This window comes from Oenanthe melanoleuca, chromosome 7 (assembly GCF_029582105.1).
Source record: "Oenanthe melanoleuca isolate GR-GAL-2019-014 chromosome 7, OMel1.0, whole genome shotgun sequence".
Classification (NCBI taxonomy): Eukaryota; Metazoa; Chordata; class Aves; order Passeriformes; family Muscicapidae; genus Oenanthe; species Oenanthe melanoleuca.
The window spans coordinates 32,416,502-32,444,127 of record NC_079341.1 but is presented as its reverse complement, the minus strand read 5'-3'; the positions used below and the strand labels follow the sequence as shown (position 1 = coordinate 32,444,127).

General features: G+C 39.2%; 1 protein-coding gene across 1 annotated transcript in view; it reads left to right on the top strand.

Moving 5' to 3' along the window:
* The window catches only part of LRP1B (LDL receptor related protein 1B), a 610,286-nt gene that overhangs the window by 318,429 nt on the left and 264,231 nt on the right, over positions 1–27,626 (top strand). Inside the window, exons 4-6 of the mRNA XM_056496787.1 lie at positions 9,698–9,817; positions 11,147–11,275; positions 16,714–16,971. Coding sequence (XP_056352762.1) covers positions 9,698–9,817; positions 11,147–11,275; positions 16,714–16,971 — 507 coding nt within the window. The remainder of the gene's footprint in view (positions 1–9,697; positions 9,818–11,146; positions 11,276–16,713; positions 16,972–27,626) is intronic.

Sequence of the window (27,626 nt, the reverse complement as noted above, 5' to 3'; positions counted from 1 at the left end):
TTCCTAATATCCAGCCTATATTTCCCTTGGCTCAGCTTAAGGCTGTGTGCTCTGGTTCTGTCAGTGCTGCCTGGAGAAAGAGACCAACCCCACCTGACCACAGCCACCTTTCAGGAGTTGTAGAGAGTGATCAGGTCACCCCTGAGTCTCCTTTTCTCTAGGCTGAACAACCCCAGCTCCCTCAGCCCTTCCTCACAGGGTTTGTGCTCCAAGCCCCTCACCAGCCTTGGTTCCTCCTCTGGATGTGCTTAAGTGTCTCAACATCCTCCCTGAACTGAGGGGACAGAACTGGACACAGCACTCCAGGTGTGGCCTCACCAGTGCTGAGTCCAGGGGGAGAATGACCTCCCTGCTCCTGCTGCCCACACCATCCCTGATCCAGGCACACCAACATCTCACACGTGTGAGATGTGACACTGTGAGTGAGAAATGCTCAGGAAAGCACCACCAACAGTACCTTTGGAACTGGCAATTGTGGATTATTCCAGGGACCAGCAGCAATACACAGCTTAAAGTAGAATTTGTCATGAATTGTTCACTTCCAATGGGACAAACACGCTCCAAAAGTCAGCTTGAATCCCACCCTGCTTGCTGAAAGGAAAAATTGAAATGTTCAGCCTCTTTAGCTGTCTGAACACCTGCTTGTGTGGGAGTGTATCACTTATCGTAGCCCCTGCTGCAGTCCAGGAGTACATATGTCTTCCTCCTTGGAATAAAAACAGCCAACAATTGAATAGGAATTTTATTTCTCCAGTATATTTTTCCTTGCAGCCACGTTTTAATTTTGCTTCTCACCTAAAGTCCTTTCTGTTATCCTTCAGTGGGTGCAGTTTGCACATAAACAACATTCACTTACTGAATCACATGTTTGGTTCTCTGGAAGCTGCTGCTATTTTTGTAATTGATTCCAAGTCCTTGGCTGAGTTTCCAGGAAGGCTCTGCCTCATGAGCCTGAGGTTTCTGCTTTGCAGTTTTTTGAGGATTTTATCTGTCAAGTGTGGTTGTGTTCATGAAGAGAAGCAATTTCTGAGGTACTACTTCCATGAAGAGGCATGAAATTGGGTGTTGGGAAAAGCTATTCTAGGTGTCTTTTGTGATTTCAGAATGATTTAATTATGTTTTTCCACATAACTACAAACTGAGCAAAGTAAATAAAGATGCCAACTTTTTTTTCCTCCCCTTTTCTTCACCCCCTCCTCCTCAAGTATCAGTAAAAGAAAATTAATAATCTTTTGGACTCTCTGCTATGTTTTAAAAGTACCACACCTTTTCTAGCTCTGTTGCACTAATATCTACAACACTAGATGAGGCAACAGAACAAAGAAAATCTAATTATCTCAATATCACCTAGATTTCCAGACCAGCCCCTGAGAGGCTTCCTAACCTCCCCACCAGGGCCTGCTCTGCTCCTGCCAGCAAATTGCTGCTCTGGTGTCCAAGCATTCCTCAGGCACTGACCTGCAATTTACTTACAGGGCTGAGAAACTGGGAGCTAATTCTGGAAATGCATTTTATACAACTAAGTCCAGACTACTAGAAAGCCCAGGTGATCTGCTCCTGCTGACTTCTGGACCTCTCTGTGGCTTATCCATTCTGCCATTCACAGACTTTATCTCTCCCTACTTTCATCTCTGGCCTTTTAACATGTTCAGTATTGTCAGGCTTCATATTTCATTAGACACACTTAAAGATTATTATCTGGACCTCAATGAACATGTTTCAATACCATGAAAATTGGTGTATTGAATGGTATTGAAAATGCCTAAGACTATAAAACAGGTTTACATAAGCTTAAATAAATGTGTATTCTTCTCACAGCTGTTCTTTTAAATTTATATTTTGTATCCAGGTTAAAAAACAGATAAATTACTCTCTTCAGTCATGAAATCATTTACCCAGTTTATTATTTCCCATGTGAACTTTTCTTTAGCTTATGCTTGTGTATGGCAGCCAAGGTATAATAAAACAGCAAAAGGTCAGGATAATGAGCCATTTCCATGGGTGAAACCAATATTTCTCTACATGCCTCCTACCTGCTGATCTCATCTTTTAAAGTGTTGTGTGATGCTATGGTTGAAGAACACCACATAAAACAAATTGTTTTGAAGCTGAGCCAAATATTGTAGGTCAAGATTCAGGAAGGCAGAGATTTCAGTAGTACATCCTTGAAAAATAAATTTGTCCATGAACTGGGTAGGGAGATGCTGTTCAGTAATATTTTGGAGATAGCTATACTCAAGTCTGAAAGGAAGTGCTGAATGTTCTGGAAGATTTTATTTCCTTATATAACCTTTGTTTTATTCTTGCAACACTCCTTCTTCTCTCTGACTTTGATATGTTAGAAATGACAGCAAGGGAAAAAAAAATCTGTCTTTCCTAAGTAATATCTTATTACTTAGGAGCAGCCTGAACTTACTCAGCAAGACGTGCCCATTTTCATTGAACAATAATCACAGCGAGACACTGCTGGTTGTGTGCAGACTGTCAAGCAGATTAAACAAGATATGTAATTTTCCTGTAATCATAAAACAGACAAACACGTTGTAATGTCTATTTAAAACAACAAATTAAGTTGTTCAGTGACTGATTGCCAACACAGAGACAGTGATGTGGGGAAAGATACAACAGAGGGTTGAGATGCATCAGGTGAGTTTGTGCAGTACAGTCCATGTGCCTCCAAGCTCACCTTGAGCTGCTCTTTTCTAACTAAAACTTCCTGCATCTCTTGTTGCTACAGGCCAAGGCTTTTCCTGCTGGTGGGGCTGTGTCTTTGTTTTTTGTTTTATGTTTTTTGTTTGTTTGGGTTTTTTTGTTAAGGTTGGGATTAAATGTGTGAGACGATATTTTTTGTTTGGACTTAGATGTATATTAATTTTATTAATTTTTATTTATATTATATTTTTACAAACCTTGAGTTTTACAGTATTTTAAGCTACCTGTACTTTTTTCTTTATAAGGCCCTTTAAGGGCTAACTGTCTAATTAAGAAATGATATTTAAATTATTTTTATTTTTAACTCAACAACTAACCACTTGTGGCTTGCAATGCTGACATTTTAATCTATTTGCACAATAGTACCTAGACTCATAAAGAAGAAGGTGAAGAAGTACAAACTTTTGTCTTAATATTTTTGTTTTACTTTTTATATATTACTATGTTTTAAAACTTTGAATTCTAAGTTTTCCACTATGTGATATTACAAACTTCTATTTAAACTACACACCTATGAGCCTAGTTTTATTATTTAATTTTGGAAGTCTTCTGCACAGCTTCAGGTCAAAAGCAGTGTTTTCTTGGGGATCAGTACTTGTCACTACAGAAAGTCCAAAATTCTCAGTTTCTAGGGTTCCAACATGGCTGAGCTCTGACACAGTGTATTTTTTAAAATAAATTATAACTAACATGACAAAAATCTGGTTTTTAAGCTTTACATGACAGCATTGTCCTCCCAGCAGTTGTTTAGGAGGGGGCAACAGGACTGCCCAGCTGTTTCTTGAGCCTCTGGGGTGCTCACACATCACAGCCCATCAGCCTTTCCCCCACAGGATGCACCAGTTGCTGCATCAAGTGTTCTCAGGTTGAATCAATACTGCTGGGCAAAAAGCTCAGTTGCCTGATCATTATAATAATGAAAAAGGGTAGAAATACAGGAATCTGTTAATTAATTTTATCCAGTAACTATTCTATGGAAAATTTAGGAGAAGTCTGTTACCCAGGACCATCCTCAAGCATCAATTCTCTCCCTCTGTATTAAAAATATTATTTTAAAATTCCAGCCTTAGGAAAAGGTTCTGCCCTCAGGAGTTTGAGCACATGGAATTACCTATCAACAGTCCTAACTTAAATATCTCAGCTATGTGAAGGAAAAGTTATAGCCAGGACTTAGAATTGTCTTTAGCTTGCTGTCAGAGCTCAGGATGCAGAGTTTTAACTTGTTTTAACTTGTGTTTCTGGGATTGGTTTGCCCTATCTGTGAATTGTACAGAAATCCTGTGCTGCCTGATGGATCTTGGGGCAGGGCAGCTGGGGCTGGCTACAGACTTGAACTGTAAATTGCTGAGTCTTTAGCATAAGCCAGTTTATTTTTTCTGAATGGATGGTTTACTCTAGGAGCTAATAAAAAACAACATTTTTAAATTTGACTCCTGGTGCATCTCTGCTGAATTTGACAGAGGTCACCCACAGCAGGGCTGTAAGGTCATGATCTCTGATTTCCATGTCTCTTTTTCTGTGCTGCATCTACCATAACAGAATTATGGGCTGAGGTGCCTGACAAAGTTCATTACAGTTCTGTCTTTCTTTCTTTTATGGTAAGATATTAAAAACTAATAACATGGCCAACAAATGTAAGATAAAAACAAGCTGCATTTTTTCAGTCCAGCAGTTGAATTCTATCAATCAAGCCACCCTTTTCTGCCAGAGAAGTACTCCATGGAGCTTTACATTGTGTTTCTAGCATCAACAATAACAAACAAACAAAAAAACTTAGGGTAGATTACAACAAAGTCTAATTTGTGAAAGCGTTGTTCTTCAAAAACTCAAAATGTAAACCAGAAAAGAAAAATAAAGCTTACAGCATATGTGAGATAAGAATAGTCTAGACATCAGTGTATGAATATTGAATGACAAAAACTGAATAAAACAGAGATAAGATCAAGTAAATTTATGAAACACAAAGGCGTCAAAAAGAATCCGAATTTAAGATTTTAATTTAAGATGAAAAAGAATTCAGGGAGTTAAATTAGAAAAATAGTCCAGTAAAAAGCTCCTGTAAGTTTTCCTTTGGGTATATTTCAGACACAAGGAAGAAAAAGGATTAATCTTAGTTCCATAATGAAAACTTGTGTTTTAGCATCAGGTAGCACGTAGCTTCAGGAACATAGTGAAGGAACCTCCTGGATCGTGTAAATGATTTCTGGTATTTCAGGGCACTTTCCATATGTTGTTTTTTCTTGGTCTATCATGATCCATGTCAAAAGCAAGCACTTATTTTCTGTCCCTGCTGTTCCCACTCAAAGAGGAGTTTCAGAACCTGATTATGGTAATAGCTAAGAACCTGCTCATTTTCAGCCAGAATTTATTAATGGGCAATTTGTACTCATTTGTACTTCTGCCAATAGCCCTTTAGTTTAAATTATCTCTTTCCCCACTGTTGATCCTCTGATATATTCATAGACAGCAGTCATAATTCCTCTTCATTTTCATCCCCTGGCACCAATCAAGGCTGAGATCTGCAGTCTCCCCTCAGATTGCAGCTCTCCATTCCCCTGCTAATCCCTCAGGCTGTGATTCCTTAAAGCTGAGTTTATTCTCCGTGTGTCCATCGGGGTGTGCACAGCTGCCAGCAGCTGCCTCCTGGAAGGAAAGCGCTCAGGAGCATCCTGGGGCTTGGCATCAACACTTTCTCTGTGAGAAACACTTCTCCAGTGCTCTCAGTGATGCATTTCCCTTTTTCCCAGGCAACATTGCACTGTAGCTCCTGGTCACTCTCTGATGAACTATGTGACAAGGATCCTTTGTTGTTTCAAATGGGGAAGTTCTTTACTGACAGCAGAAGCTCTTTTATCCCCCTGGTGTATTGTCTGGCACTTTCAACATGTAAACTTCAGCCAGTTTCTTTTATTTGCATCAGCTCTGTATTTTTGATGTTTATCAACATTACATAATCAGTAATTTATAATTCACAGAGTACTGAAAGGTTGTCAGTACTCTCCAGTATATATTGTCATTGCAAAAAGAGCAGGACAGGATTTATAAATTACAGAAGTACATAACTGGGAAACCACTGCAGCCAAAATGTTTTGTTATCATGCAGAGGGTTCAGAAATAATGGCAGCTAGATACATTTTGCTGTGTGTGCCTCAAGTCTGCTTTCATATGGTCATACAGAATCACAGAAAGGTTTGGATTGCAAGAGACCTTAAAGATCATCTCATTCCAGCCCACACCACCCTGCCAAGGCCTGGGACACCTTCCTGATGAGGAACCTGATGAGGTTGCTCAGGGCCCCATCCAACCTGGCCTTGGCTGTTTTTCCTGTCAGGAAAGACAAAGCTAACAGGTACATTTATAAATCTGTCCTGCTTTTATTGACAATCCCCAATAGCCCCCAAATAAATAAATTCAGCATTGAGAAACTGCAAGCTGGACTGCTTTTCCTCTTCATAGAAACAGCCAAAACATCTGAGCATGAGAACCTGGTGTGAACCCTTTGTGAACCTCATGTCAGCTCAGGAGGAACTGACAAAAAGGATAGTCAGATCAATTGCTTAAACCTTTCATTAAAAAGCCATTCAAGAGAAGCTGGTTCCTTATATCATTCATCTTGAATGAACTATGATAAGCAGTGTGTGTTTCATTGAACACAGAAGGAATAAATGAAGGCAGGATTTTATTACGGCGAATTCCTGCGGGAGCAGTTTGTCCAGGCAGCTTACAGCTCCTCTGAGTCACTGTCAAAGGTGGATCACTTTAGGGGAGATGAGATCAGCAGCAGCTCTGCCTGACTGACTGCTCTCCTGTGGGACCAGATGCCTGGGAGTTAGAGCAGCATGAAAGTCAGGAAGCACAAGATTGGCACGGGTGTCTTTGAGGAAGCAGGGTGGCTTTCATGGCAGACCTGGATCACAACTTCAGGGAGTTCATGGAGATGTAGGGAAGTAAAAAATGTTGCCCTTCATGTCTCCTGTGGAAGAAAGAAAACACTGAGCAAAATGACCTGAATCAGAATTGGATGAATTGTCACTACTCCCCAGGCTTGGGGAAAGTAGATCATCCTAAAGGCATTCACAGCTGCTCCTGCTAGCCCGTATTTCTGCAAATCTCACGGCTTGCCCTGGGTCTGCCAGAGAGCTGTAAAGCTCTCTCCTGTTGTTTCCTTCAGTGCAGCTCCTTCCTTTAAATCTTGCAGCAGAAATACCAGGCTTTGACAAATTCAGAGGTTTCTGTAGGTGTGATGAAAGTGGAAAGCTCAGTGATGCTCATTCTTCACTGCCTGTGTACTTTGTAAACCAGTTCTCGCTGAGAAAGGGAGATCAAAGTGGGTGCAGAATTTGAGAAAAGACAAGAAATGACAGTCCCTGGCTTTTATCTCTTTAAATGTCCTATCTGGAGCATTAAAAATATCAGTGTTCTGCTTCATGATTTTTCTTTGCCTCCTCACTTCCCGAGAAACCTGTTACAAATCTAACCAAGCCTTAAATGTATACACTGTCTTCCATAGCTTGTCCTTCAATATTTCAAACATTGCCAGAGGCAGTCAAACTATTTTCTTCCAAAGGTTTTCAGGACCTGTATTACAGCTATTACAAACTAGCTAGTAAAGTAGAAAATACATCTGCTGTTTTACTGTTTAATGTTTTATTTATTAAAGGCATTTGGCAGAGGCCTTAATAACATCCCCTAATTCTGGGTCAGTCCAGAAGTGATCAGGCAGTTGGACTAAGTGATCATTGCAGGTCCCTTTCAAATGAAATATTCTTTCCTAATCTATTCTATTTTATTCTATTCTAATTTGTTATATTCTATCTATTCTTACCCTCAATCGTTATTGTACTTTTTGCTTTTTCACTTATGGGTTCCCCCAGCAGAGTTAGCAGATCAGCAACAGACCAAAAAATTATGGGGCCACAAAGTGTCTGTCACAATAAGAAAACAAAATATATTTTAAATGATCTGATGAATAATTTAGGGGAGGAGGGGAAACCATCATTCTGTAGTCAGAAACATGTAGTCAGATGCCAAGTAACAGTGGCTCTTTAATGGTTTTGTATGGAAAATGCAACCATTTTGCTATTAAGAGCCACACACATGATACTGCAATAACTTAAAATAGATGAAATACAACAGTTCTTGTGAAAAGAGCAGATAGACTGTTTTTTTTTAATTTTGCCCAAATGGATCTCACTTGCCAATTTATCGTCACTATTCTCCAGCTTTCCTGGCTGTGTGCAGGTCTGTTCTGGTTCAGGCTGCTGCCTGTCTGCATCCATTAAGGAAAGTGTGCAAACAAACCAAGTCCTGTTTGTGAATCAAATAGTTCCCATGCACTAGGAGCTCCTGGCTGTGTAGCATCAGACAAATATTGGAGGAAGAAAATTATAGGTGGTAAAGGATGGTTGATCCATGTTTGCTTAGAAAATGAGATGTATGTGTTGATTTTGTTCAGACATACAAATCAACAGGTGCCACCTGTCATGCAGAACGATTTTTGGGTACCTTTAGTGGAGTTCTCCAGTTTACCCTCTATGTGGGACTTGTTTTTGGAAAGGTGTAGCAGATTTAAGGACTGGACTAGGCACAGGAAACCAGCAAAGCCAGCTGCAGCCAAAAAATATATTATCTTGCTGTGCACAGGGGCCCAAAAGGCAAAGAAATATACCAGGAACCACAGGGAAATGGGCAGAGTTATTGTGTGGTTTATCAACCTCTGGGCAGTCTGCAGAGTGCGTGGCACAGAGTTCTAGGGAATGCCCTGAGATAATTGTGTGAAATCACTTTCTTTAGAATAGTTGCATTAGAATAAGTAGCAACTTTGTGTGCCAGCCACATCCACTTTCCTCCTAAAATTTCAGCTTTATTTTGACAGCGACAGTCGCTCCAGAATGGAAGCTCCAGGGCTCAGATGCTGATAGAGACCCTTCTTCATATTCATGTTCATTCTACTCCCAAGTAGAACACGATGAATAATGATCAGAGGGATTAAAACTGTTCACATATTCGGATACAGATTTCTCTTTTTCCTTAGGTCATACCCAGTTACTTAAAGCCAGGCCTGTAGCAGAAATTTCTCTGTCCATTTGCAGGTTATTTTCTGATCCATCTGCATAATTTTGAAAAATATCCTCAGAGCACCTCCTCAAGCTGGGTTTCTCAATCTTTTTTTCATTTTCCTAGAGGGAAAAAAGTGTGGTTCATTAAAGCTGTGTGTTTCTTTGATCTTCAAAATTATTGATACATGGTACACAGCTTGAGGCTGGGAAGGGTTGAAATGGTTTTTGTTTGGTTTTGTGCTGTTTCATACTAGAAAACATTGCAGTCTGTATTTCTACAAGATTTCTTCCATTTGTTTGCATCATGCCTTGTGCTGATGGTGTGTATTTGAGCAGGTTCTATGAAGGATGTCTGCAGTAATGACATATATAATCTCCACAGGTTTATCCAGCTTTACATGTCCAGCATTAAATTATTGAGGCAGAATGTATCCCCATTGTTTGGTATGAAGGTTTTGTGTGCATCATTAAATCAAAACAAGCTTATAAAGTTAGAAAATCAATTGATACGAGGAATAATAAAGATATAGATTTTGAAACATTTCTCATAATCTCAGTTTTTTATAACTGTTCTCACTTCAGGTTTGCTTTTGTTTTGTTTTGTTTTGTTTTTTTCCCCAATAATTGCTATGACTAATGTGCAAAAAATGAATGTTTAAGCAGAGCAAGAGTGCACCTCAATAATAAACTCGTAAGCAACTCTGGATAGAAATAAAATGTTGATTTCTAATGTTTAACTTGCTGACATGCACTTTTCAGAGCAGGCTCTTTACAGAGTGTGTGTGTGATATATTTCCAGCTAATGCAAATGGTGGTGGTGTTTCCTTCCTGAGAAATGCACTTAAATACATTTTAGCATTCCTACAGTTTGTGATTGAGGAAAAGCAGAAATATTTAGTAACATCTTGCTCTGTTCCCATTGCCAGAGCTGCTCCCCAAGTGCCAGCAGATGAATTGCCAGTACAAATGTGCCATCAGCAGGAACAGCACCCGGTGTTACTGCAGGGACGGGTACGAAACAAGCAGCGACGGGAGAAGCTGCACAGGTAACCAAGAAATTCAGTGTGACACTAACACCCACGTGTCCTGATGGATGGTTCCCTGCTGGCTCTCAGGGCAGGGAGCTGGTGCACAGCCAGGACAGCTCCATCTCCTCCTCACCCTTCTCCCAAGGTGTTGGTCAGAGACAAGCATGGGCTTTTGGGGTGGGGAAAGGGAAAGAGCTCCCCTCAAATGAGAGCCAGGACCTCCCTCTGACTCTAATGCACCTGTGCCCCAGCAGCAGCTCTCCTGAAGTTACTGAAGGATCAGCTGGACTGCAGGAGTTCTGGAACTACTCAGTTGTGTGAGCTGCTCTCTCTCCACACCTCCACACCAGGAGAGCCTTTAAAACTTGTGGTGTTTCACCTCACGGCCATAAAGTCTCACCTAGATTAGAATTTGATAAATGAACCCTCCCAAGGTCATGCAACTTAGGGAATGTTATTTTGGAGTAATTAATTGTAGACTGAAACTGTAGACTTAAATTGTAGACTGTGCTCTTCCATTAAGTATATGGCTTCTTCATTCTCTCTCCAGGTGTTTGTTTCTCACTTTATTTTTTCTCTATTAATGATCATATTGGAGTTCTGTGGCCCTATGGATGTTCTCACTACCAATCACTCCTCTCTCCAACTCAAAGTACCAAGCCAGCTTCTTCATAAATATAATTTATTATAAGTTCTTTCTCTCTATAATTGTCTTGTTTCGTGATTAAAAATATATCTCAGGAAATAATTTAAACAGCAGGTTTTTTAAAATGTCAATTTATTACTTAAACCCTCAACCACTGTTAAAGAACATATCTTGATTTTATGGTATTATCCTTGTACACCCTAGTAAAGAAAAATGTTCTTTATATTTATAAGAGGAGTATATAGTTTTTGATGTTGGTTTAATGGAGAGGTAGTGACAGCTCATTTAAGGAACTGTAAGACATTGCCAGCATAAATAGGTTGAGAAGGGTAATCAATTACTTCCTCTCCTGAAATGCTGCTCCATTCATCAGCCCTGATAACTAGTGATCTCTAGTATTAACAAGGACCAAATGTCTCCCTAACATGATGTAGGCATTGGAGCCTACTTGAAATAATGAAGGTTTTATCTTTCAAAATTAAGAGCTATTGAACTTGAAAACTGCTACCCTTCTTTCTGGCTATTTGAGTGATTTCAACAGCCAACATCCCTGATAAATTCTTGCTTTGAGAAGGGGAAAACATCAAGCTTCCCACCAAAATGATTCATGCCTTAAGCATCTCTCTTAGAATTTTCAATTTTATTGAATTCCTTTCTTTTTTTCCCAATTCCTAAACTAGATTTTGTTAATGTCCCTTCAGATGTGAATGAATGTGACACATATGGAAGCTGCAGCCAGATGTGTGTAAATACAGATGGGTCCTACACCTGCAGCTGTGTGGAGGGTTATGTGCTTCAGCCTGACAACAAGTCCTGCAAGGCCAAAACCAGTAAGTTCTAACATCTTTTTACCTTCCTGAAAACATATTGTTGCTCAGTCCTAGAGGATTCATGTGAACAGACAGATATGAATTGAGGTGAGATGAACTTTCCTTCACTCTACTACAAAGAGCTGCACAACAAGCTTAGGAAAGACTTTTCACTTATTAAGATAATACTCCAAGGGAAATATCAAAAGTTATTATCTGGATATTATTAATTAAAGCAAAATACTCAATTCAGCCAAGATTAGAAGAGTCCCCAGTTTCCCTGTTCATAAATAAATCAAAGATTTTCCTCACACAAACAAAAAAGGCTGTTTACTCTGGGAAGACAATGGAGACAGGGGAAATGATCATGAGGTAATTGTACCCTTAGGATGAAAAAAAGACATGAGATTGCTTTGTCCTTGCATTATCCCAAGAGGTGAATTTCCTGATATACATATTCACATGAGGCTTTTTGTTGCTTAGTTCATGTTTTCATTACTTATAGTGGATTGGGTATTTGAGGAAATTAGTCAATTGTGCTTAATGAGGCAATATAGTACACAGTGTTTTCTTATTCAGCATAATGAATTAACAATGCTTTTTTATTAAAAACCAAAAAAGGTTCCTTAAGGAATTATTCAACATCTACAATGCTGAAGCATAAGCAGCTGAGTATGAAGGCATGTTTATTGTATATATGTTTTAAGCTTTTCTTTTTGTAACTATTTTGCCATCAGAAAATGCAAAGGTCCAGTGATGGTTTTGAGCATTATTAAATGTGTCCTTCCTTGACCACCACTAGGAGTTAAAGAGTATTTTCCTGCTTATACTCTTTTTTCTTGATCCATACATGGACTTTTTTTTTTTTTTTTTTCCAAATCCACAGTGGTGGCTGGTGAGATAAAACCCATGCAAAGTAAAAATAATTTCTTATTCTTCTTTCTCCACTACATGAAAATCAATAATGCAATTCTAGATCAGGAAACCCTCATGGTGCCAGTTCTGGGATTGAGAAGACCCTTTTAGTTTCCCTTTTTACACACAGAAAACAGGGTAACAACTGAGCACTGCAGTTAGCTGTTGGCATCAGGATGAAACAAATCACATTAATAAGGAGCTTCTCTGTATTTTTTGCTACTTTATCATGTTTATTTGACAGAAGTTTTCACTTTTTTGGTATTTTCAGAAAGGAAAAAATACTGCTCACTAATGAAAGAAATCCCTGTAGGATAATACAAACCAGGGTCATGGTGCTGAAACAGAAATGAGTGTTGCCCATTACTTTGGGTTTTTTGAAAAAAAAGTAGCTTTGGATCAGAAGAACAGAATCCAAGAAAAAAAAAAATCAGGTGTCTAAGGGAAAAAGAGACCCAGCATTTAGAAACCTATCAAGTTTTGTCATTGAAGAATCTAAAGCAAATAAGGATGGAAAAAGAGCAACCTCTCTGCTTTGTCTACATTTGGCAAAAGTAATTGTCAAACAGATGAAGCACATGAGCCAAGGAAGATTCAGCTGTGTGTGTAAGAGCTGGGAGGGATAAGAAGCAGCACTAGAGGTGAGGGTTGGGCTTTCTGAGGAGCTTTCAGTGTTAGCAACAGCAGATCTGCTGTGAATGTGAATTGCCATCCATGCTGAGATCCTGGGTACAGCACAACCCCAAACACCAACCTGCCACAGCTGAAACCAGCTGGGAGGTTTCTGAACTGAGGAGCAGGAGGTGACACCTGGGGGAGCTGCAGGAGCCCTGCCCAGGGCTGGGGACAGTGTGCTGACCCCACAGGTCCCTCAGCTCCCATGTGGCCTCAAAGCCTGTCCCCTCTCACCATCTCTGGGGTGCCACAATTAGCAGAGAACCCCCCAGAAGCTGCTTCTTGCTGCCCTTCAGGCAGCCAAACACCTGGGCAGGTGCTGAGGTCTCTCCTTCATTCAATTCTGCATTTTCTTCCTCAGCACAATTAAATAACCATGCAGCTGAAAGCTTTTAGCTGCACATTCCCTTTGGGAGGATGTTAAAATAGGTATCAAAACAGCTGGGGGCTCACTGTGGGTTTTTTCCAGACTTTTTAAGCATATTTCCTTTTATGAATAAAGAGGCAGTTAATGGTTTCTTCTGAGGTGAAAATGAAACAAAACACAGCTTTGCTGAACAGAATTTAAGAACTTACTTGTTTACCAAGTTTTTATGCCTAAATTGCAAGGATTGCATGTGATGAGAAGAGTATTTAAGGAAAGAAAATTGCAGGCTTGGAGATATCTAGCTGAGGAAAAGAAATTCATCTGTTTTACAAAAGTTCCTGGTGTGTTTTATATGTCCAAAGCCAGTCTAGAGAGAAATGCATGGTAAAAAACATTTGTCATGTAGATAAAGCGGGATGAACTGATAATGACTGAAGAAAAACAAAATTCTAGCATTTAGAAAAAAATATCAGACCTGTTAAGCTGATTTAACAAACATAATTTTCTTGTAAAATCTCACCAAACTAAGTTTTAAAACTTTAGAAATAAAACAACCCATTTGTGAGATACATTATGGTTAAGCATCAAAAATTATGTCAAAAAACTTGGACTGCTCAGTATTTTTTCAGATTTTTATACAATACATATATGGATGATAGCAAAGTCCTTATGATTTATAATGTATATCCAAGGAAAAGGGGTTTAAGCTGTTTATAAACACTGAATTCTGGGCTTTATGCCTTTCATATCATTGTGGTGAAAAAAAAAGAAAATGCTGGCATTTCTGAGGGTTTTTTTTTTCATATGAGAAGTCTGTTGGCAGTGCAAAAACCTTCATTTCTGATTTGTTGTGGCATCACTTATTGATCTGTATTTTAGACAAGATCAGGTAGGAGGGAAATGCAAGTCTTTCATCTTTTCCACTACTCTATCTTAAACATAATTCAAAGGAGGATGCTTTCATTTTAGTCAAGAAGGATGAATCATAAAACTTCCCTGGATTAAAGAGCTATTCACTTCTTATCTTTCCTATAAAATGAAAAAAAAAAAAAAAAAAAAGAAAAAAAGAAAAAAAAAGAAAAAGTAAAATAAAAAAAGAAAAACTTGTGAAGAAATAACACACATGAAGTCCACTTGCTTGAAAAGCTGCTGTCAGCTCACTAGAACTCACCCTAAATCTGTCCACTAGACTTTTAAGCTGTGTAGAATCTGTTCTGGAGGAACAGACAAGCAATTTTGTGAGAGTGAAGACATGATTTTTTTCAGTGTCTCCTGGTTTTTATCTGCATTAAGCTATACAGTAAGTTGATTTACATTTTTTGTATGAAATTTTAATATTTTGTACAGTTTTATTAGCAATATATTATGTTTTTCAAATGATGAAAACAACCTTTATCTGACAAACCCTGAAGGAAGCAGGTAATCTACCCTCCTGTGAAAAACCATGATTAACTGCTTTAATCCATTGAATTATTTAATGTATTTATGCTTTAAAAGTACGATTTCAAGCCCAATAATCCAGATTCTGTATTTTTAATGTGTAATGGTGCCTGCTGAGCAGAACCTCTTGGCAGTGCCACGGGTCCTTACAACACCTTTGTCTGCAGCCAGGTTTGATTACAACTGCTGCTCAAGAGGTTTGAAGCTAATTCCTTTTAAGAATCCCCTTATGTCTTAGACCATAATACCAAAATACAACCTTTCTCTGGAGTTTAGTGAGGTATTAAATCCTTGTTACAGTTTTCAATAGGTCAGTTCAAAGAAAAGAGCTGGTTCTCCCTGGCAGCCCTAAACCACCTGGTGGCTTTGGAACTGCAAACAGCTCCTGTGAGCTGCCTTCTCTTTGAGGCTTTAGATATTGCAGGCTGTGGAAATATCCGGCTTAACACAAAGAGCAAAAATCATAATAAAGGTTTCTTCACACTGCTGGTAGCTGGGGAAAGAGTGATTGAATCCAGAAGTAGGCAGTGATGTTATTTTGTGGGGAGAGAGAAGCTGAGCACAGAGCTGTTGGATGCAAAAATAAATCCCCAGACTCAGCAGGATGCAGATGGAAACACTCCTTTTGTACCAGTCTGGAAAGTCTGGGGTGAGTGGGTGATAGGGACAGAAGTTCTTAAATCTGGCTTTCTTCTCAAGGGTAGCAAAAGTTGCTAAGAACAGAGGGAAAGAGAGATTTGCAGGCACTGACTGCAGAGGGACCTATCTGGCAGATTTCAAACAAAAATTGCTTAGTGAGAACCCCCCACTACCTTATCTTTTGGAAAGGGAAAAACAAACAAGAGTTGATAGTTTCACACATGGCTTATACCACAAGGGATTGTTTTACAAAGAAATTCAGTCCCTGCACCTCTTGGATATCTTCTGAAATTCAAAGAAAAATGATGCTTGGATCTGATTGATGGATGGGTGGAAGTGAATGTGAGGATGATGAGGACAGGCAGGAAGTTCCAAAAGTAATGCTAGAGATTTACAAATGTTCATGTGGGATTTACTGGAGAGGGATGAGATGTGCATCAAGACAGAATATGCCTTATGCAATGAGGAATAATTAGATCCACATTAGAAAGAATAGACACTGAAGCTTCATAGAAATAAGATAATTTTTACACAACAAAATAAATTTTAAAAAAAGAGCAGCAAGATGTGGAAATAAAAGCAGATGTTAAGAAAAGAACACCTACTGCTGTGGCTTTGAGAGAGACCCCTGAGCACTGCACTCACTGAAGTATTCTTTTCTCTTTAATCAGACCTGCTGATGAAGTACCATTTGTCAAATCCTTTTATTTATGCCATTTTTTTTCACCATTTAGACATCTGGAATTGCTTAGTGAACATTTGAGAACTCCATTAGGTGGAATGTTGATTGGAAGTGCTGCATGTCAATGCAGTGTTCAAACATTGATGCATTCCTTTGAAAACAAGCAGATTACATTGGGGTGAGAGCTCCTGACGTGGCAACACAATTGTTTTTTCACATATGCCTGAAACTGCAGAGTTTCTATGCTTTAAGGTTTCACTGCACTGGATTTTTTGTTAGGTTGGCTATAACTTCTTTGAGTGGCACCCACTCCTCAGAATTTGTCTTATTTTATAGACTCTTGTACGAAAAGCATCTTATACTTTCATGTGTCCTCATGAGTTCTGTAGGTTTTCCTGGCCTTAATTCTTTTTGAAATGCCAGTAATCTGGATAGAGATAATTTGCATAAGTTGTATTTCATTTTATGACTTAGTCATGAAAAATGTTGCAATAATGATACTTGGAATTAAACAGAGGCTGTGGACCTGGGGTAATTAATTTTCTTTAATGATGTGAACCATTGGAACTGCAGGATAAAATAGACTAATAATTGGGAATATATGATAGTTATGAAAATAAAAACAAAACCAATTTATTACATATCTTAAAACAAGCAGGTAAGAACTTTAAAAACTACATTAAAAACAAAAAGATAAATATGAAATATATAGCTTTTAAACTCTCCTCACTTTGTTTTCAGGGCCTGCTGATCAAGCTCCTCTCCTCCTGGTTGCAAGCTCTGAAACAATTGAGGTTTTGTACCTCAATGGCAGCCAGATGTCTGCCAGGAGCCCTGTGAAGGGATCTGCAGTGGTGACCCTGGACTACAGCTACAGAGAGGACACCCTGTGCTGGATTGAGTCACGAGATCTCTCCAGTCAGCTCAGGTGCTCCAAGGTCTCCAGAGCTGGGACACTGCCAGAGGAGTGGGCAATAAGCATTGCCCAGTACCTGCACAGTGAGTATTGGCAGAGTTTGAGCAGAGCAAAGGTGCTGTCCTGGCAAGCTGGAGCCTGCAGAAGTGCTTTTGGGCAACAGTCCTGAGGCATTAAATGTTGCAGCTCACACTGAAGAGATTTTAGAGTTTTTCACTCCTATATTCAGCCTAAGGTGCAGTGTTTGTATCTATGCAATGGTTTTAAGATGTGTGGTTATATAGAATGACTGTAATGTGTGGAAGTTACAAAACCAGCAGTGTAATGGAAGAATTGTAAAAGGCTTCTTTTTCTATAGTGCTACATAAAGCTCAAGAGTCATTCTTTGCTACTGGGATAGTACTAACAATGAAATGGAATCATATTTAGCACACCAACTATTATAGGTATGTTAGTTCTTAAAAATACCAAAATATGTCCTGACTTATTGGAAACATACTGCTGCCTCTATTTTTTTTTTTTTTTTTATTAAGAAAATAAATTTGAAAGCCCTAAAGTCATCACACAGAATTATTGCTCAGTCACCTTTTCAATTTGTGGCACAGTCACAGTGTCTGTCATCCACAGACACATTGATGCCTTAAGTTTTTGTTTTTGTATTATCCAGATTCTGTAGTGCATTGGTATATAACTCTGAATTTCATGTAAGGTGTTAGCAAGTTCTCTTCACAGCCTAATTATACAAAACAATCCTTTTCCAGCCTGAGAACCAAGGACACCATTGTATTTTCAGGCCCTAAAAGTGTAAACAACAGGGAATTGAGGAGAGTAATCTGAGAGGATGGGATTGCATAACCTGGGGATGGAATTGGACAATTAACCCCAGTATGGAAATGGCCCCAAACTTATAAAAGTGTGAAAACTTGTGACCAGGTGTCCGTCTTGTTCCATCTTGGGTGGAGCCACAACCAGGCTCTTGTGCTGCCCAAGGTGTGTCCTTTGAAAGGCTTTTTTATAAATACCTAAAATCCCTACTTTATTCCTTTAACACTGTCTAGTCTCTGTTCTGGGTAGCCTCCCAAAAACATTAACATGTGAACAGACTGCAAAATGTCATGCAGGGAAAAAAAAAAAAAAAAAGGATTTTCTGATTTTCTTCATCTTTCGCAGAGATGGCCTAAATTTGATCTAAGCTTTGGAAAAATCCTTTTCAGGTAAAATGCCAGAGAATATCTCTAAAAGGATCTCAAAGCCTCTGATCACCAGTTCAGGAATACTCTAATCACAAATTTGTTTATAACTCTTAGAGATGCAAAAGTGATAAATTCTTCATTGAGATTGTGTTTTGGACTATCAAGATAGTTGTTGTGTGCTTATTGATGCAGGGTAAGGGTTTGGGGTTTTTTTAATTTTCCTAATTTTATATGTATTAGAATAGTAAATTGAATTTTAAAAAATTCTTCAAAAATAGGGCTCAGATTTTGGGGGTCTTTTTATTCACCACTCTTGAGTATTCTACTTTGGTGAACACTTTTATCCTAGGCATAAATATATTTATTTGCAGGGGTGGCTTTTTTTTATTTATTTATTTATTTATTTTTTTTTTTTTCTCTCTTGTTTCCTCTATTCAATTGTGATTCTTTTGGAGGGTTTTAAGTGTATTTTTGAGGACTTTTTATACTTCATATATCAAAGTACCCTAAAGATCATGGTGGTATTATTTCATTGTACATTTTCAATTCACCCAGCCGCTGATATTTCGTTTTCCTTTTAGCAAGAAAAATCAAATTAACCACAGTCCTGAGCAAAATGTGCTTTGTATTGTACTCTGTGTGTGTGTTCTGTCACTTGTTTGCACCATCAGAGTGGACCTGAGCACTGTGGTTTGCTTTCCTCCACCTCTTCCCTCTGTTCCCTGCATGTCAAGAGAATTTCTGATCCTGTGCTGTCCAGATCTGCATCACTGCATCTGTTTGCTAAATCGAGGCCCTGGGATAGGTTTGAAATGAACACAGTGCCTGGAATTAATGAGCTGTTCACCTTTCATAGTGCCAGCACACACCAGCCTGTGGTCTCTAATATTCTGCTCAAACTTCATGGTAATCATTCAACCTTTTTTAGATGACGAATAATAATTCCCATGGACATGAAGTGACTGTGGAGACTTGCTTTGCCCTCTTTGATTTTGATTTGGGAAATAGTGCTTAGGGGCTTAAAAAACCCAAAACTTTGCTGGGAGCTCTGACTGACAAAATCCTGCAGATTTAGCAGTGGGAGTGTTTTCCCAAGCACACACACCCACAGACACTTTTGTTGTGCTGCTCAGTGGAGCTGCATCAATCCCCATGCTCTGGCCATGTCTCCTCAGAGGAAGGAGCAGCATGAAACTCATGTTTGGCCACCTAATTAGGATCTTGTAGACACCCCTGGAGTTATTCCTGCCAGGACACAGCAGGAATCTCATGTTGCTATCCCTGGTGTAGTTGTCCTGTGATCTTGTGGCTGCTGAAAAACTGATTTATAATTTTAAATCCTTCCTTTTCTTCACTCCACCTTCTGTTACCTATCAGGTAATTTCTGCTGTTTCTCTCCATCATACAGCAAGGAAAATGTTTTCAGGTGTAATTGCATTCTCTGCCAGCTCAAGCCAAATAAATGGTCATGGCCATGGGGTGATTCACATAAAAATGTACATTCTGTACCTCTTTTTGTGTGTTTGTATGAAATCAGTTATTCCTAAAGGTACTAGGGAAGAAAATAACATTACAAAAGTTTCCTTAGCAGTTTTTTATTGTATTTATCTTTTTTAGCCCAATTTTCTAATCATCTTGTTAGTGGAAAAAAAAAATCTGCATTTGACACAAAAAGTGCTAGAAAAGTCAGTTATTCAAAGTGATTGGGACTGCTTGAAGTGGATTTATTCTAAGTGTTTTCTTCAGTGAAGACAAGTAAGTCTTGTAGTTAGGAACAAAGAATATAGATCATCTTTAAAGATGAAAGTCTACATCTAGGAAAGCAGGGACTATGAAAATGACTTTGTTTTCATGGTGGGTCATACAGCACCAGCTCCAGGTACTGAACATAAGCTTTGGATTGACAAAAGAAAGGAAATTACAGTCCTTTAGTTTCTATCATCCTTCCTCAGAAGAGTCCAATGTGACTTCACTTTGGTGAGGATGTGTCCCAGATGGATGGGATCAGATCCTTTGAAGCACTGGTAACTTGCTCTGTGTCTTACTCTGCAGAGGGAGGAAGGCTGAGGAGAGGCTCATCCTGCACTTGGGGTTTTTTGCTCTGGGAGAACAGGGTTTGGGTTTTTTTGCTATGGTGTCTCCAGAGATACTCTCTCATGCTTAGTAATTAGGCTAATTTCACTTTTAAAGTATTTATTATCTCATGGTTTGTTTGGTAGTTTTATCCCCTTACATCAGGACAGCTTTCTGCAGGCACAGCAGTATCAGCACAGCCAAGGCCAGGCACTATCCTGTTGTTTCATCTTTGTCTTTTTAAGACCTAGAAGTTTTTGGAAGGGAAGCTGGAGATTTTCCTCTTGGGAAAGATTTGTGCAGACAGTACTGGAGCCAAATGTGCTTTCAGAGGTGATTGTCCTGTGAGGGAGGCTTGTGCAGCCTCTGTCCATAGTAACAGGGGTGGTCCCTTACAACCCACCTCAGTGAGTACAGAGGGACTTTCATGAACAAGCTTTATTTAAACTGCTATCTCTAGGCTCAAACTAACAAAAAATATTTCTAATGGCATGAATGTGGAAAGTCTCCCAGTTTTCTGCCTTTCAAAGCCATGATGTGCAGTTTCACATTTTTTTTTGTGTGTGGGAGCTGAGAGGTGGCCAGAGCAGCATCCTCTGGGTGCAAGATCCTTCTTCCTCGTTTTAGGAGGTATTTTGTGTCTTCATCATTACAAGCACAAATCACCTTTCATGCTCTACAAATCAGCACCAGCCATGGTTTTAGCTGCTATTCTTCTGCACAATAACAAAATCTCTCCTGAGGTGATGCTTCAAGAGCATGATATTTTCTGCTTGGCTGATGTTTGATTCAGGTTTTCTTGGCACTCAGTTATCTCAGCACAGCACAACCAATGCTGCAGTGCCTGTGTTTAGCTCTGCCACCTGTGCTTTGTGCCCACACTTGATCACACCTCACCTGGGAAGGACCACAGGCTTTTCTCTTGGCAGCTGTGTTTGGACAGGGCTGCTCTGGATCAAAAGGAACATCTTGTTTCCTCAATAGTAATTCAGTTTTTACTTGCCAAAGTTGGGGGCAGGGGGTGGGTATGGAGGGGCTGGAGCCTCTGGAGGGAAAGGGATTTGCCTTTCTGCTTGTGGGACCCAGAATCTTCTACTTGATGTGCTGGGAACAAGCCAGGCTGGCTTTTGCATTTCCCACTTCTTGGATATGAGTGAAGAACATCAGACAGAGAGCCCAGGGAATTTCACCAGGAGTGGCTGTTTGGGTACATTACTGTTTTCTCCCCCAATGGCTCCTCCACCTCCTGACCTAAACCACTTGTCAGGAGTGATTATCCAGAAACACTGCTGTGTTCAGAGTAGCTGCAGTAATTCCCTGGCATTGATGAGCTCAGTCACTGAAGGAAACACCAAGCACTGGAGATGGTGTTCCTGTCAGCAATTCCTGTGAATTGCCATGAATATTCATGGCAAATCAGAGCAAAGTTTGGCTTACTCTGCAGAAGCAAAACTGTGAAGATCTGGAGGAAAGTGTTTATTCCTGCATAGTCTGCCCCAAATTTGCCTCCAGACAAGCACTGAGAGCTGTCACACAGTTGTAAAATGTGGGTTTGTTTTTACTCCTGTGATAGACAGCCCATGTGCCTTGAAGATGCAGGGAAAGGAGAAGGTTTCATGTCAAAGGTCATTTATATCTCACATGGCTCTTTAGGAGTGTTCAGAGCACCTGAGTCAGTCATGGGGGCCTGAATGGCAGGTGAGAAGTGTCCCCTAAGGGAATCTCACAGAATTCTTTCCCTCTGTGTGGACTTCTCAAGCTCTGGCTTATCTTGCATCTTGCATTGCTGTCCTTGCATTTCTGAGAAGACTGAAAAGGTCAATTGCTGTTTTTGGGATAATGATATTTCTTATTTTTTCCAAAGGTGGGCTTTCTTGATGCTTTGCTTTAGTTTTTTTTTTTTGTTGTTGTTGTTGTTTGGTTTTGGGTTTTTTTGTTTGTTTTTTTGTTTGTTTTTTTTTTTTAATAGCATCAATATCTCATTCTTAACTGCTCTAGACAGAGCCATGAGTAAATATACAAAACTAGGATAATTTTCTCATTAACTAAGTGTTTATTCAACTTTAATTTCCCATCTCCTTTTACTGTCTAGCCACTCAGTCTCCCAAGGTCCTTCAGTTCCAGCACAGGCTGTTGCTCTGGAGCTTGGTGAAGCTCCACAGGGAATCAGGTTCAATCCACTTGGGTCATCCTTGGTCCACCTCTGTCCTATATCTCAGGCTGCATCTTTCCTGAGTCTTCCTCATGTTTTCCTCAGTGTCTGTTGCGATTTTTGTGTTTCTCTGTTTGCATTTTGTTTTAATTTCTAGGTGCTTTTAGATATTTTAAGCCCATGTCCAAATTTTTTTGGATGTTCATGCTCCATGATAAGGGAAATGCTTTCTTTGCATACTTTTATTCCTCATTCTGGTGTCCCTGAACTTACAGAACTCTTGATCCAGGGTTTGATACAGCCTCAATAAGGTGCTTTCCTAGTATAGTATGGATTTTATTTAGTGCTGGAAATTGTGCTATCTGATAATTTTCCTTTTTCAGAGAGTTTTTCTGTCCCTTGTAATGACAAGACTCCTCTGTCTTTGCTGATTATTGGTTCTGCATAGAATTTTTGATTATCAGGGTTAGTGGAAGGATAAGGGTAGTTCATATCCCTTCATTCAACCTTTCTGCTCCAACAAGCACAATCACTTGGGTGTGGGGCGTGCTGCAAATTTATTATCTTTTTTTAATTATTAATATTCATATAATCAGGTCTATACCTCAATTCTCAATGGTATTTGCACAAAAGTTAAAAAATAATCTGTACAGCTGGAACCTTAAGAGGGCCTGTCTTCTGTTAGGGGGTTCTAAATATTAGTTATGGAGGATCTGTCTGCTTTTGCTGCATCTTTTAGGTACAGACTTTTCCATCAGGCTTGGGAATTGTTCTACTGTTTGAGTATTGTCACCAGAACATTATTTTGTGTCACTTTGAGGCACAAGCTCCCATGGCAGAGAGCTGAATTGGTGGCATTTCCCTCTAAAGTCAGATTATCTGAACTTAATCCTTTTTGACACCAGAGCTACTTATTAACTGATTGTTAATTGCCACAAATGGATTTTTTTAGACATTCAGAGATGTGATGCTACTATTTTTCAAGCTTTGTTACTCATCCAGCTTCCACAATTGATCTTGCATTGACATTGGTCAAAACCCTGTGTGTGGCTTCTGTTCTTAGCAAAGCTGGGATGATATCTGTTCTTCTTTCATTTACTCTTCAGTAGTTGTGTCCTGGGCAGTTAAATCTCTGAGTACAGGAAATAAAAAGCCTTATCTCAATGGCATTTCTCAGTGCAAATTTTTGATTGCTTTTGTTTTGGTTTGGTTTTTTCCCCTTCTCTAAACTCCTAGGCTGCCTGGATCAGTCTCCTGAATGCTGTTTCTGCAGAGACAAAAATTATCAGTGTTGAATATGTTGTCATAATCCCTTTCCCCTGTTTTGTCAACTTCCTAGCTCACCATTTTGGGACTTCCTTCTTAATTCCAGATTCATTGTTGTCCCAAAGTGGGACATGGCTGGATCTCTTTATGTCTTCCCAACCTAACCTGGGTAGAAAACCTCTTGCACCAGGGAGGAAATCCAAGAGCAAGCAAGCAAACTCCCACAGCAGCAGAAGGGTTTTGTAAAGAAAAAAGGTCCTTTTTGTCACAGGAGCAGTAGCCACGTAAATTTATCTATATCAGTCAGAATGTTGAGGGACTCTCTGTCTCTGTCAAATTGAATTATTATGCTGCTTGTAAAACAGTAGCATTTTGATTTTGTAGCAAGGTTTATAAGGTGGAATTAAATAATTTTGGGTGCTATAGAGATGTAATGTATAGATAATTAGGTTTCTGCTAATGTAACTCACAGTTTTGTAGTGAATATTTTACAAAAACATTTATATCTTCATATACAACCGTAGTGAAGTACTGGTTAAGAAAAAACAAATCCACAAGTAATTTTCTTTTTCCTTAGATGTGGCATTGATTATTGCATGTTTTATGGCATTAGACTCACATTTTTCCAAAGAACTTTGACCATGTAGGCTTCATTTTGTTGTTTACTTGGTAGCCACTGGAACTATTCTTGGAATTATTCCACATTTCCTCAGTATTCACAGGAGCTTGTCTTCTGCCTTTCTTCCAATGAGGAGAGAGATAGGAGATAAATAAGAGACAAACACTTGTAACCTGCCCATTTCAGTAAAGTTGTTTATGAACTCAGTCTTCAAATGAGCTCTTGGAAACTTTCTTAATGGCAATAAAACATCTAATTAATATTGCAGTGTATTCCAATATGCCAGTTATATATGTATAACTTTTTTTGCTTTCTACTGGTACTTTATTTTTGTTTTTATAAATTTCACATCTCTTACAATTTAGCCAGTGGTTGTCTTCTTGAGTGGTAAAATAGCTTCACAAATGCAACTTAAATATTAACCAAGCTTCATTTAGACTAATTGACAGCAAATTTGCCACACAGATATTTATTTATTAATGCAAATATTTAATTCAGACTACATTAAAAGCCTAAAATACTCCACTAAAGTCAAGTGAAGAAGTCAAGAATTCTTAGTTTTCAGCTTTTCTCTTTTTCATAATGCACTTTGGATTGTGTCATTAAATGAGCTCTTCTGCCTCCTAAAGATTTTTCCTGAGGCACAGATCAACATTGCAAGAAACTTTAAAAGTCTGTGTCTTCTTTGAAAGCACTTTTGCCTTTATAGGAGCAAAGAGAACATAAAAACTATAAACTCCAAAATATGGTTTGTTTACATCCAACACCGTAACTGGAACCATGTTTAGTTATGAAAAATGAAGCACTCAAGCAATTGCAGACCAAAGTCCATCCCAGACAGAGATTTACCAGTAGCTGGAGCCATGAGGGAACAGTATTTTGTTAGCAATGAGCCCGAGCAGTGTTAGGAATTCTCTTTGCTACACAGAGATCTGAGTCTGCAGGGAAGTGACCCACAGGGAATGGCACAGCTCAACCACACATCCCACCTGCTGTAAATCTTGGGGAAGCAGCAGGAAATTTACCAAAAAAAAAAAAAAAATCTGTTTGTATGTCTCATGCAATGAAAAGACTCATGGGCTGAAATCACAAATACTGTGACTCCTGATCAAACTCGTGGCCTCTGGAAATCACTGTGTTTTGAAGCTCAGGTTTTGATCTGATGCTTTGTTCTACTGCAGGGAAAAGGGTAAATAGAGAGCATGCTTTTCAGAAAGGAATAATAATGAATAATTGCATTAATGGAAGTAAATCTGGGATAGAAGCTACATATGTGATGAAATTAAAATCATTTGCTGTAGCACCTTAAGCTCTTGCCCAGTCTGCTCTCTGTACTCACAGCAGCCTGGGTATTGCTGTGCTGCACTGGAGCCTGTGGCAGAGACACACCAAAAAGTTTGTGTGTGTCAGAAGAAATAAAGGACTTGTTCTTTCCTTATCACTTTATCAGGAGCCCTCACAAAAAGATGAATTGCATATTTTGCAAAGTTGTGATTATTATTTAGATTGTGATGGACATGACAAATTAAAACCACCATCTGATTGTGAGGATTTAATATAGGATTGCTTTCTTCAGTTTTTAACTCCTTTGACTGGCAGAAGCAATGACTGGCTCAAGAAGTAATATCTCCAGATCATGGAAATATTGTTTTTGTTCTCAATACATAGAATTGTGGATTTATACTTAGAATGAAGCAAATTTGATTTAGAACTTTCTTGTAACTTTAGCTTTGGAGTAGAAATTGAAATGCTGAAAACATTATGGATCGTGTCAGCATCATGGAATAAATTAAATGTAACAATAAAGTTTGTCCTTTTCACTATCTGTAAGTTGAGTTCAATATAACAAAAACTTGTTTTTTCTTGCACATTTTAAATAGTTAAGTGAAGCACATTTCTAAAACTGACAAATTACATGCAACAAATGTTCTAACTGAAGTAGATCACTTTAGCAAAAATCAGACTTCTGTTTTTCTTTGTTCTGGAAAGAAAAAAAAAAGGTGTTGGAACCATTGTAAGCAATTAAATGATAGGGACAGGATATGAAAACGTCAGTTTGCTTGCATAAAATTGATGCCCTGAGTGTTATCAGCAGTCTGTCCCAGTGTCACCCAGCAGCTGCCACTCGATGTGCTGGCCAGACATTCACCATGACAGTTCTGAGCTGGGGACAAAGTTTGGGTGCTCTGTGCATGTGTAATTCCATAACATTTCTGTCACACTGTGTAAGCAAAAATAATGAGCTGAATAAGGAGAGTGTGGGGATCTGTGCCACAACTGGCAGTTCAGGGCACCCTCGCTCTTTTTGGCAATTTTGGACTTGTCTGGAATGCCATTTATTGCTATTTTACTTAAATGTATTATCCCATTTGTTAATTTGCTGGACTTTTTTCTATTGATATATAGGGAGATAAGTGTAATGTCTTTTAAAAGACTAGTGCCTTTTCTCTTAATGCCTTTTCCCTTTTAGTTGTGCATATACTGAAAATATGTATTTTCCTTTTAAGACTCTTCTGAGATGATATTGTTCAGTCATTGAGTCTGTACAACTAGCTGCAGAATTCAGGTTTGTTTTAAACAGTCATAACCACTGCATTACCTTCAGAAACAAACCCACTGAGAAAAGGCAGCTCAAGTAAGATGCAGTAATGAGAACATGTATTTTTGACAGCCTGTGAATGCTCTGTGGTCTGAGTGCTGCAGAGCAGAGCTGCTGCTGGCTGGAGGGACCAGGCTGTGAGGCTGTGAGCAGCTGGGGCTGTGCCCTGCTCCTCTCAGTCTGCACCACGTCTGTGCTGCCTCTGGGACCACTCAGAGCCGAGTTTACATCAGGCTAGGCAAAAATTCCTGGGTAAAAATTAATGCAGGAGGAAGACAAGGGGAACTGGAGGAGGATGCAGTGCATATTCCTGTTTCTCCTCTGCACTTTGCAAGGACTGGGACAATGTGTTCCTGCTGTTTTCATGGCAGGAGCAGTGATTTAGGAAGAAAGGCAATATACTGGTAAGAGACCTGTGTTTTGTCTTTCCCCCTCTAAATGTAGAACAACAGAGAATAACAGACACTGTGAGGTTTAAAACCTGAGATTCTGGGGGATACATGAGGTGGGAATGGTTGGCACAAGGTACCTGGGACTTCAGGGGGTGTGAAGAGGTGAGATTAAGGGCTTACATCTTCCTGGAGTGGCCAGTTTTGGGAAGAGCTGGAAGCCTTCTGAAAGCAAAGGTTGGGTTCTGCACATATAAACACATTGAGCTGGAGCCACATTTCTGGAAGCACAGGCTATGTGAGTGATTTATGAGACTTTTAATGGGATCTATGGTGCCTTTCTGGTTTAAAATAATGCTCAGGTAGACCAATAGCAGCACTATTGTCGTGATGAGGGACATAAATAAACAACAACAAAAAAAGTAGTGTCCTGATGTCTGGTTGAAA